At 40.9% G+C, this 12,129-nt stretch overlaps 1 protein-coding gene across 1 annotated transcript in view; it reads right to left on the bottom strand.

Annotated features, from left to right (window-relative positions):
- The window catches only part of LOC144797943 (extracellular calcium-sensing receptor-like), an 89,709-nt gene that overhangs the window by 25,997 nt on the left and 51,583 nt on the right, over positions 1-12,129 (bottom strand). Inside the window, exon 4 of the mRNA XM_078668747.1 lies at positions 5,578-5,805. Coding sequence (XP_078524873.1) covers positions 5,578-5,805 — 228 coding nt within the window. The remainder of the gene's footprint in view (positions 1-5,577; positions 5,806-12,129) is intronic.

Raw genomic sequence — 12,129 nt, 5'->3', positions numbered from 1 at the left:
ATTTTCCTTAGATACATTGTATTAGATATTGAAAGGCATTGACATCATCTGAGTGAATTGGTTGTTGCTGAAATACACACCATATTACAAAACGAAAGATTTTGCATGGCTTGAAATGCCTCAGTTTTTAAATATACTGTGACCGTGCTTTCAACACTAGCAAACAAAAGCTTTCCACCAGCTGTGTTTAAGTTGTCTCACTGAGAAGAAGCTGCCTGACACAACAAATGGAGATTAAACTTTTTCAGGATATTGCAATGTAGCAAAGGGTTTTCTCCTGAGGGAGACGTGGAAATTGACACCTGCTGGTCAAGAGCACAGCTGTGTAAATAGCACATGACTATTCCTGACCGCAAGCCACAAGGAAACTGCTCAGTCAACTAGATTTTAAGTCAGTGCAAACATGGTATAAAGGCGTGCATTAAAGACTGCTGGTTTTAAAAGTTAGAAAGACAGTTTCATTATTTTGGATAACAGAGAAAAGATTAGAAGGGATTTTCTTTCTTAATGCTTTTTAATAAATACATCTGTGGTTCTGATATTCAATAATAACTGTCTTTTAAATAGTGGCGCAGAATTTTCATGTTTCAAGTAAGGCTTCTGTGCTTAGTGTTATAAATGAATACATTTTATGGCAAAAGGGAAGGAATAAGGCTTGCTTTTCATATGTGGAACCATCAAAAGGGTTAGTGATCAGTATTAAAAAAAAGGAATTTTGATTATATGAAAAAAAGTTAATTAAAAATAAGTGCACTAAATTAGTTTTTTGATCGCTACAATGCCTAATAATCATACTGTGAACTCCTAGCCTCAACGTTGAATTTAAGCAATGCTATACCGCAATGGGGGGAACTAACATGTGAACATTTCACTTTACCCAGGCATATAAAACTCATTTTTAAAGGGTGTACCTTATACATTTCTGATCCCCCATCTCTGGGATATGTAGAGGATACCCTGGGGATCGCAAATAAGCCAACACATTGTAGGTTATACATTTTTAAGTGCCCCTAGCATCAAAGTCGAATTTGGGCAAAATTTACCTTTTAAAAGCAGTTCTGCCATTCAGAGCAGTTTTCAAACTGATCTCAGGTTTCAGTAATGCACACAGGAAAGTATAGAACAAATAGCTGACCTCTATAATGATAGAAAAGCACACCACACACTGCTGACAATTGAAAATATGTATGAAAAACTAGCAGAAGTTATTATCCTACCTCTAAATTACTGGCAAACAGGAACAGAATAGGACTGCTTTTCAGCTGTGAGTCTCCATAAGTTGCTTTGAATTGGAAGAGCCACATGGAAAGCTTTGCACAAAATAGGACAGCTGGTAAGGGTTAACGGTTGAGTTCTGCATTTAGCAGCCTAGTAGGGCTAAAGGCAAGGTTTGCTTTAACACTTTGACCTCTAAACATTTTTGAAAGACGAGATGACAGCGCGGGGAGAGAAAAGAGAAGTTTTGCTTACTATTTTTGGCAAACGCTAGTTTTTGCGCAGTCATGTGATCAGATGGAAAGATTGTGGTATATGTGGGCCCTGATTACAGCATAGCTCTGCCATGTATAAACAAATAATGGTTTTAGCTTAAAGATTACTGTGCAAGGTCTGAGATAAGGAGGCAGTGGGATTTATTTTGAATTCATGCGCACTCATGTTACACTAGTGCAATTGCTAAAGGAATTGGTGGTTGGTTATTAATGTTTTCTAGCTAACTCTATGTGCTATTTACCTCCTACAAGTTTGTTTTGTGCCCAGTTGCCACAAATAGGGGCTGATAGTGTCAACAGAAGTGAAACCTGTTTCAGGTTTCCTACTGTCGAAATGGGAGAAAGAGGTTATCTCCTCTAGAAATTAAGGTAGGCACATTTATGTTTTCTCTCTCTTTGTCTCACTCTCTTTTGATCCTGTCTAAATTGTCTAGGAAATGGCCATGAGACATTTAATTGGATATTCAGCAATACTGTTTTAAAAATTGTTAGCATTAATAAAATGAATAAATAAATATGGTATGTTACTGCCCATCCTGTCTGATGAGATTATGAAAGGATGAGTAGTTTAGATTGCTGTTCCCTTTTTTGATATTTAAGGGGAACTCAATGTGGGTAGTTGTTTTTTCTAAAATTCTCAGGTGATAACACATAATTGTTTATGTTATTCTCATGTTATTTACAGCTTTGCAAGGGCATTGCTGGTTTTCTTATTAGCTAATCTGTGTAAATAAGCTGACAGCCCTTATTAGAGCTGATGTTGCATAATTTGTATCATGAAAAGTAGAATGCAGGAAAGACGCCCATGTGATCCTCATCAAACATTTGTGAAGAAAATATTGTTCTATAGGAGTTTGTTTGTCACAACATGTTCTGCTGGAGAAATTTATGTAACGAGTATGTAGAAGTTTTTTAAGTTCTTAATGTAATAGGAATCCCTGTTAAATTAGCAGTTTTAAATTTTCCTGCTGCACCTATAACATGAGAGCATGGTCCTAAGCGAATGATGTAGGTGTCTTTATGAAAGAAAAATCATTTTAGAAGTGTCTGCAGTCCTGTACCAGTAATGTAAAGTCTATGAGTAAAAGTGTAGAACATTTCCTTTTTTCTTGAGGTTCCTCAGATGAATAGTATAGGAAAATACAAATGTAAGGATTTAGAGTATGTCTGTATTTTTTCTCTCTTTTCCTCAGAATTTAGTAAATGAACACAGACTTCCTTAGCTGCTTCAAATAGTGTAATAAGGCCAGGGTGTTTACTCTCATATAGATGAAGTGCTTCTTGGATGCCTTGCTAATATATGGGGCTCCCCAAGACTAGGAAGTATTGTGAGACTATCCTCTCTGTTGATAGATTACTTGTATGCCTTATCTAAAGACCTTTTGTTCTGTCCACCAATAGATATTTGCTGCCTTACAACCATTGCCAGAGGGGCCCGGATATCAGATCCAGTCTGGGGAGTCAGCACCAGTCCAGCTTGAAGCCAAGGTGAAGGTAACTAGCACAGGCGTTGCGGGCAACTAGGAGCTCAGTGAAGGCGGAAGCACTGGGATGCACATTTTGTACCCCTGCCACTGTCTTGGGCAAAAGACGGGGTCATAAATCAGAAAGGAGAAGTCGTGGATCAAGTTTTTGATGCCTAGCTGAGAGAGTCACAGACTGAACAGAACGGCAAGGAGGCTTTTGCTTGAGGTGACCCCCTTTTGAAATGAGGGTTGCTTCAGAGATCCCAGCATCAGGCCTTTGAGTCCTGGTCCCAAAGTAAAAGCAAGTCTGCACCTTTGTTTGTTGATCAAGACTGCCTGGGCATACTGGATACAATCTTTGGCCCCAACAAAAGAGCAGTGCGCCAGCAAAGCAATACAGGAGTTATGAAGGACTTGAGTTCAGGGTACAGGTGCTGTGTCTCTGGTGCCTGCTAGATTGAAGTGAAGAAAACTGGTGCACTGCCTGAGACACTAGACAGGATAGTTGAGGGCATTTGCTCTGGGGGGTGATTGCCCTAACCTGATAGACTTTTTTTCTTCTCAAACTGGGGCGTGATTCCTGAGTTGCGAGTTGTGCAGCTCCACCGTGGGAACAACAAGAGCCTGCCTGTGAGGCTCAAATGGACACAGGGAGAAGACTCCCCTCTAGCTGGTTGCACAGTGACTTCAATTTCCCAAGGACCTATTTTTGTTAGTAAAGTACCCATTTAGTTGCCCCCTTTTTGAAGAGGAGCAGCCCTTTACAGCTCCTCGTCCTAATTCTCATGGCCCTGTGTGGTCCTCCTGGTTCCCTGTAGCCAGGTTTGTTTTTGTAATAATATGTCTGACTGCTGTAATATTTGCATTAGGAATAATGTTTTTTGTGCGAGAGAAACATTGTTCTTAGCAGTTAACACATTTTACTTTGCTTTGCCCTTTCCTTGACTATAATGATTGATACTCTAGCCTTCATAAAAGGAACACTGGAAAAGTCTATTGAAAATGTTTTTTATTAGCTATTCTGAAATTGAAATTGATGGTCACTGAAATGCATAGGAGCCCTAAAAATGTGTTTACATACAATTGGACTAGATGGTTCTAGGATTTGCTTTCTGCTTCGGGTTGAGAAATATTGATAGTTCTGTTTGTGATAACAGTCATTACTCTCTCCTGCTATCTGTATGTTAATTATGACCCACTGCTCTGTTCCCTTTGTACTCCTGCTTATAACTTATATATACCCACTTAATGAAATGTCTAGAATGAAAATGCCCACCTAGCAATGGATTAGGATATTGATGAATTTATGAAAATAAATGTGCAAAATATTTTCTATGTTCCTACTAGATCATTGGGATGTCTTAAGCTCATGCTAAAAGGACTATCTGTTAAAGATTGCAGGAATCACTGTAAGCATGAGCTGAAAGCCATTTTTTACTTGGCAGCCATCTTAGTTAGCCATGTGCTTTCCATGTGCTTTCTCCCTCTTTCAGAGCCTTGCACTTGCTCAGGAAGGCCTAACTAGTAGAATGCACCTGCTCCTAGTATAGAAATGTCAGGCTAGTCTTACTGATGTGCTCAGTTTAGTCTCCCCTCCCACTTTGTTGAGCAAGCAAATATTGTATACTCATATTAGTGAAAAACCATGCTTGTATGTGCCAAGACCTCCCCTTGGTTTTATGCTGACTATGTAACCTCTGCATATATAAGGCGACTGTTCTCTGTACTCCTTAGACTGTCCTCCTACAGTGGCCCGAGGGTACCGTATGACACAGTCTCCCTCATGTGAGGTTATTAAATGCATTGTTTTTATATTACAGCTTCCGTGCCAATTTCTTCTTTGTTGGTTTAAAAGTACTAGGTGTATCAGTGAACACCTTAGGAGGTTTATATATCTTCAACATGAAGAATATACCCAACATCTCACTTATACGTTATTACAGTTTACGTCCTAATAACCTAATATTAATGCAACAAACATGTTATATGAGGATGAAGACTAATCATGATTATAATGCACCCCTACAATAGAAAAGAGCAAGTTACGGTCTAACAGCCTCAACAAGAAAACATACTGTACCTTATTGACCTAGTAAATTGTGCATGATTGTTCAGGGTGAGCTAGATAAAGGTACAATTACAATGTGCCTTTTTTTTTTTTACGGGGTTTTATATAGCCCGAACTTGATCTGAATCGGGTATCAGAGCGCTTCAAATAGCACCAGTTGCGTTACATGAGGCCACCTTAATTTTTTGTTTGGCACGGGGAGATTAAATGATTTGCCAGAATCACAGGATGTTCTGTGTCATTGACAAGACTTGAACACAGTTGCCCAGATTCGAGGTCGACCACACTAGCTGTTAGGCAAACTCCTCTCTCCTAAGACAAGATCATAGACAACTTCTCTCCCCTTAGACAAGATCTGTGGGATCACATCATATCAGCGACGCATGCATGCTTGATTTTATGTGTTCCTATTGGATTATATTCTCCTTAGAGCACAATGACTTTTTTAACCATGCATGTCTTGTTAAAGACTAGTTAAAAAGGGAGGGCTTTATTATTTGTGGAAACGTGAATTACTGTAATGTCAGAATTGAAAACAAGGCCTGTACTGTACCTCTGCTGTTGTCATGCCCCACTGAATGGCACTGTTGTTGATGTACATGTCATGCCCCTTGGACTCTGCAGGTATTATACTTCCAATCTTTACATATGTTATGGCACCATCAGAATCTCCCTGCCAGTTGATGATGTCATATCGCTCTGGGGGGTTCCCCTGGTGGTCGAAAAATATCTCCTCCCCTTCTTTGTTCTTGAATCGTACGTGCTTGATGTAATGCAGGATCTGACAAGGTGAACATGAAGAATTAGTCTCTCAGCTATAGGCAATTAACATGCCGCTGTGATGCTATCCTCGTGCTGCATACATGAAACTAATATGGTTGCACGTGCCATGCTATGACATTTGACTACAATGACAACACCCAAAGCAACATCACACAGCATCCAGTCCAGACAAAACCAAAGACATTTAATGTAAATAATCCAGAGATACTCAGGAGTTAGAAAAAACAACAAAATGTTGCAAATTATGTAGCATATGTCGTGCAGCACTGACTGGGCATCAACCCTTAAAGAAGCCTTAAAAGTTGCCTGAAATTGTTATTAAAGTATACAGAAAGTGATGGGTGGAACACTTGATTTATTCACATCCGCTGCTAATTACTCCGAGCTGCGTCCTAATCCATTGTAAAGTTTGGACCCAGCCATATGCATATCCATCTTGACCCTGCTCCAATGGGAAGGTCCTCAGTGAACTGGAACATGAACAACCCAGGACAGGTTTCATCCTAGTAAGGGCTCATCAGACAGGTACAGCTTGGTTCCAGTGACACAGTGTGTACAGCAACCACATCTGGCAATGCCCGTCCCACTTAGGTAACACACTAAAGACTACAAAAAAAAGATAGATGGAATGCTTGAAATAATCTCAACCACTGGTAATTACTCTGGGTTGCATCCCAAATCATTGTTATTTTGCACACCATGCCACTTCAGTTTGGACCCAGCCATAAGCAAATAAGTCTTGTCCCTGCTCCAATGGGTTGCAGCCCAGCCAAGGACTGCCAGGCCAGGTCCTCACTGAACCTGAATGCGAGCAACTTAGAAGCAGTTTCTCCCAAGTGAGGGCTCATCAGCCAGGTATAGCCTGGTTCCAGTGACACAGTGTGCTGGGGACCCATGTATGGGCATAACCATATGTTGGACTTGGCCCTCTCTGCAGGGTCACCCCCAAATATTTTGTCTTCGCCCTCCTGTTTTCTAAACCCAATTATGTTGACCATAGAACTATGTGCACTTTACCACTGCTAACCAGTGCTAAAGTGCTTATGCATTCTCCTTTAAACATGGTAAAATTGGATTACACCCAATTCTCATGATTAATTCACTTATGATTCCCTAGCAAAGTGGAACTACATTTACCCAATATGTGTAAATTAAATGCTGCTAGTGGGGCCGCAACACTGATTATGCCACTCATTTAAGTAGCCTTTTGAAAAATGCCTCTGGCCTGCCATTGCAGCCTATGGGCCAGATGAGGGTAAATCTCATTTACCGATTCATAAATACAGAATTTTACCCATTCGGTATTTATGAATCGGTAAATAAGATGTAGGTAAAAATTTGGTATTTTTTACCGAATCGGTAAGATTTGGTATTTACCGATTCGGTAAATACCGAATCGGTATTTGCTATTGAATCCTATGGGCCTTGAAGCCCATAGGATTCAAAAACAAATACCGAATCGGTATTTACCGAATCGGTAAAAATACCAAATTGCAAAGGGGGACAGGGTGTCACTTTGACACCCTGTTGCACACCTGTAACTGGCTTGTGCGCCATGTGGCACACAGACATGCCCTTAGGGCATGTCTGTGTGCCACATGGCACAGGTGTACATGCACAGATTTGCATGTACACAGGGATTCGGTATTTACCATTCAATTGTATTACATGGTAAATACAGAATCCTGAAAGGCCTGAAGCACTGTTCAAAGTGCTACCTACATCTGAAAATACAGAATCGGTAATTTTACCGATTGGTAAATCTACCGAATCGGTAAAATTTACCGAATCGGTAAATTTACCGATTCTGTATGTTTTTTGAGCCCCTACATCTCCATAGCCCAATACCGGTCGGAAACGGCTGAAAATTGGTATTTTCTGCCATTTCCGACCGGTATTGGGCTACCTACATCTGGCCCTATGTGTACAGTTGTAAACTGCCATTCTGACCTGGCAAAAAGAACCTTTTGATAGGCCTAAACTTTCCTTTGCAATACATACAAGTCACCCCTACCGAAGGCCCTAAACTGCCCGTAGGGCAGGGTGCAGTGTAATTAAATAGTTTGACATATACTTTTAAGTTTAAACCATCAAGTAGGGAAAAACCTCAAAATTATTTTTTCACCACTACAAGGCTTATCTCTCCCATAGGATAACTTCGGGCTACCTAACTATATTTAATAAGTGATAACTGTTGGTTTGGCAGTAGGATGGAATGTTGAGTTTGGTTTCTAAATGTTCGTAATTTGAAAATGGTCCTAACCATTTCATGCCTTGAGCCTGTTCCTGGGTCACATGACTAGGTGTGAGCTGCAGCTGACCTGAATATATTCCTCCCAGGCAGGATGGGCCATCTCTAGCAGGATTTGGGGGCAGAGCTGTCACCTACCAGACTTGCACTTGAAAGGGGGCTGCCTCAGCACTCTCACAAAGGGTTTCACTAGTCTGTTGTGACTCCAGACAATCTGGGGATGGGATAAGGAAGAAGGAAATTCCAGATAAGGCTGCGGGGGGAAACTCTAGTTTTCTCATGTGCCAAAAGCTGTCACCACGTATAAATATTGGAGCCTCAGATCCATCTCTTCAGATCACTTCTGGACCTGTGGAAAAATCAAATGAAGGACTGCTTTGCTGTCCAGCTACTGGAAAGATGGATCAGCTGCTCTGCTGCAAAAGGACTGCCCTGCTGCTTATTGAAGGAGCACTGAACCTGCACATTAAACCTAGGACCATCCAAGTGACTCCAAGGGCTAGTTGACTGACTTTTTTTTTTCAGCTTAGGTGACATATCAAGCTCCAACCCCATTCAGCCACACCTGGACTCTGCCTGCAGTGGGTCCTGACCCTCCAAGTGGTGCTCAAGGTGATTTACCATCTTAAATGTGGTCTTCATCAAAACCAACACAGTTCGACACACCTCGACACAGGAACTCTTATTCCTTGCAGCTCCTCATCTGAACAAATATAGTGCAATGAAACTCGATGCAGGACTTTGCTTTGGTTTGCAGAACACACTGCTCCTCATCGGAACCAATGTAGCACAATGCAACTTGACGCAGTACCTCGCATCACAGCCATCGCAGCTCCTCACCTATGCAGTGAGATGCTACTCAACTCAGATCCCCACATTTCACCCCCCTCAGCCCCTCACCAGACAATGCAGCACAACTCCGCATGACACGTAACCACACATTGTTAGAATTGGAGGTCTCTACTTGGCAGTGGTAGGTATCTTTGTCCAAATAGGGACCCTTGCTTCTAGTCAGGGTAAGGGGCTACACTTCTAAAATAACCCCTGCTCACCCCCTTGATAGCTTGGCGTGAGCAGACAGGCTTATCTCAGAGCCAGTGTGTACAGCATTTGTGTACACATACAGCAATACAGTGAACACTACAAATGGACACCACACCAGTTTAGAAAAATAAGTAATCTTTACTAGACTTAACACAAGACCTTCATATGGGTGGGTTCTGGGGTGGGGATGGGTGGTTTTCAGGGGAGGAAGGGTGAGTTGGGTGTATTTTGAAGGGGGGCAAGGAATGACAGAGAACGAGTATTAAGTATACACCACAGCCAAGATTTTCTTGATCAAGACTTCAAAATTGAAAAGTATGTTTTTGTCTGTTGTTGTTATGGCAGGACTGAGTTTTTATTAATTCTGGTCTAACTCATTTTAAGAATGAGTAAATTGACGATTTGTTCATGGAATATTTGTGGGCTAAACGATAGAAGAATACTGTCTCAAATGCTCAAATCTATAAAAATCGATGTATTGTGCATACAAGAAACTCATATACCATGGAATAATAGGAACTGGCTTAAAGATCTAGGTCTTGAACTAGTTGGCTGTACGCGGCAGGGTACAACAACAAGAGAGGTGGCTGTGTTGAAGAGATTTGGGGTAGGGGTAGGGGTATGTAAGCGGGTGAAAGAAAATCCTTTTGGTCGCTGGGTTATTTGTGAAGTGTATATGGATGGCTTGTCTTTGACTATTTGCACTATTTTCGGTCCTAATTTGGATGAGTGTAGAGCTAGCAATGTGGCCCTCGCCCTTAGTCTTGTGTGGGGATTTTAATCTTCATGTGGATGGAAAGGAGGACATAACTGGCAATTATTGTTATCTGGGGAATAAAAACAAAGTCTTCAGGGCTACCAAAGGGGTCATTACAGACTTTGGGTTAGTAGATGTTAGGTTTGATATTCTTCCCCAAAACATTTCTGACCACAGCCCTATTATCTTAGAGCTAGACACAATTTACAGACCTTCCCCGAAAACTTGGACGTTTGAACGTAAACTATTATTTGATTCTCTGTATGTCGAGCAGATGGGGAAATGGATATCCTAGTTCTTTAAGATCAACCATGGATCTGCATCGGTTCCGGTGGTATGGGATGCATTTAAATCAGGAATTCGGGGAGAAACATTAAGCTATACAATTAACAAACAGCGTGAAATGCGGAAGGCATACGATACTGAGATGGGAAAATTAAGAGATATTGAAATCCAACTGATGATAGCATGTGGTAGAGGGGCGTGCACGGATCAAATCCTAAAAGACTTAGCTATACAGAAAGCAATATTATTTCAGAATTTTGTTAATAAATTAGCTTTGAAGGTGGCAGCATATAGATCTGAGATGTATGAGGTGGGAGAAAATTTAGGACGTATACTGGCCAAAAGACTTCAGCAGAAGGAGGTTGCCGCAAGGATAGACAGTATTATGGATGAGTCAGGGCAATTACATGATAAACCTGCTGAAATACTAGAGACCTTTTGTGAATTTTATAGGAAATTATATACAGAGGATATTACTTATGAGACTGCTGAAGAAGTTACTGCTTTTAGTACTAATATTGAAAACTCTATCTTAAAGCCAGATCAGATCGAGGAATTAGATACACCATTTACATGGGAAGGGATTGAGCTATCTTTGACATCGTTAGCATTGGGCAAAGCAGTTGGCCCAGATGCTATTCCTCTGGAATTTTTTATTAGGACCTTCCGATCAGTTCTAAAAAAAGAACTAAAAGCAGTCTTTTTAGAAGCTCAAAAAGGAAACGCACCTGTCTCTTGGAGGAATTCAATAATCACCATTTTTCTTAAAAAGGACAAGCCCCCATCAATGTCCTCTTCATACAGACGTATATCACTGATTAACGCCGATAGTAAGATATACTCTAAGATTTTAGCATTACGTCTTTCTCGTATAATTGCACCTCTTGTGTCAAAATTTCAGCATGGTTTAATTCCTGGCCGTGATACGGCCGATTATGTCTGGCGGTTAATTGCATTACTGGACTGGGCACAAGCCACTAGCTGCACTCTAGGAGTAACCCTATTGGATGCTGAAAAAGCATTCAACAGGGTTTCTTGGCCCTTTATGTGGGAGTCTTTGGCCCAGGTATTGGCCCAGGTATTGTAAACGATTTAAAGGCTCTTTATTACTCCCCCACTGCTTCTATACGCTTGGCTGGCCAAACTTTTTCCGCGTTCTCAGTCTCTCGTGGAACACGGCAAGAGTGACCGTGATTAACACTTTTGTTTGCTTGTTATATTGACCCTTTTTTGAATAAGTTAAATTCTGCCAAAAACATCAAACCTATCCGTTTTGGTTGTATAGACTATCGCGCCCTTGCCTATGCGGACGATATTGTGGTGGTCACAACTGATATCGACACCACAATACCTGTTATTAATGATCTGGCCGCCCAGTTTGGATTTTTTTCTGGCTATAAGTTGCATACTTCCAAAATACAGGTCCTTTATGTGGAAGGAGACCCTCCGCTGAATATAGCCATGGTCCCAGAAGTTACTTACTTAGGAATTAAGATTTCATTACCAGTCTCTAATATTGCAGAACTAAACAACAATCCTGCTTTGATTAAAACTAATGCAACATTAGAGAGGTTAGATCACCTTCATCTGTCTTTGTATGGTAGAGCCAACGCTCTAAAAATGTTGATCCTACCTAAATGTTTATATATGTCCCGGCTGAGTGCTTTAAAAGATTAGAGAGGATCACCTCAAGATTTTTATGGGGCTATAAGCGACAACAAAGAGCTCATAAAAAGATGGTGTTGCCTAAAGAGCGGGGGGCTGGGGAATCCCCTATTTCTTTTTTTATTATTTTGCTGCAACTTTACAATATATTAGTCCACTGGTACTCGGGGATAGAGCTCAGATTTTGCCGCATAACGCCCCCTCCATTTATGAGCTTTGAATGGGTGAAGAGATTAAGGGCTGTTTGGTCAGAGTTATCAAACCTAGTTACTATAAATAGACCAAATTTTACATTTTAAAAGCCGCATATATGGTGTGGA

The sequence above is a fragment of the Lissotriton helveticus genome, chromosome 12, assembly GCF_964261635.1.
Source record: "Lissotriton helveticus chromosome 12, aLisHel1.1, whole genome shotgun sequence".
NCBI classification, from domain to species: Eukaryota; Metazoa; Chordata; class Amphibia; order Caudata; family Salamandridae; genus Lissotriton; species Lissotriton helveticus.
The sequence above is the reverse complement of the archived record's forward strand: the minus strand, read 5'-3'. Positions and strand labels throughout refer to the sequence as shown.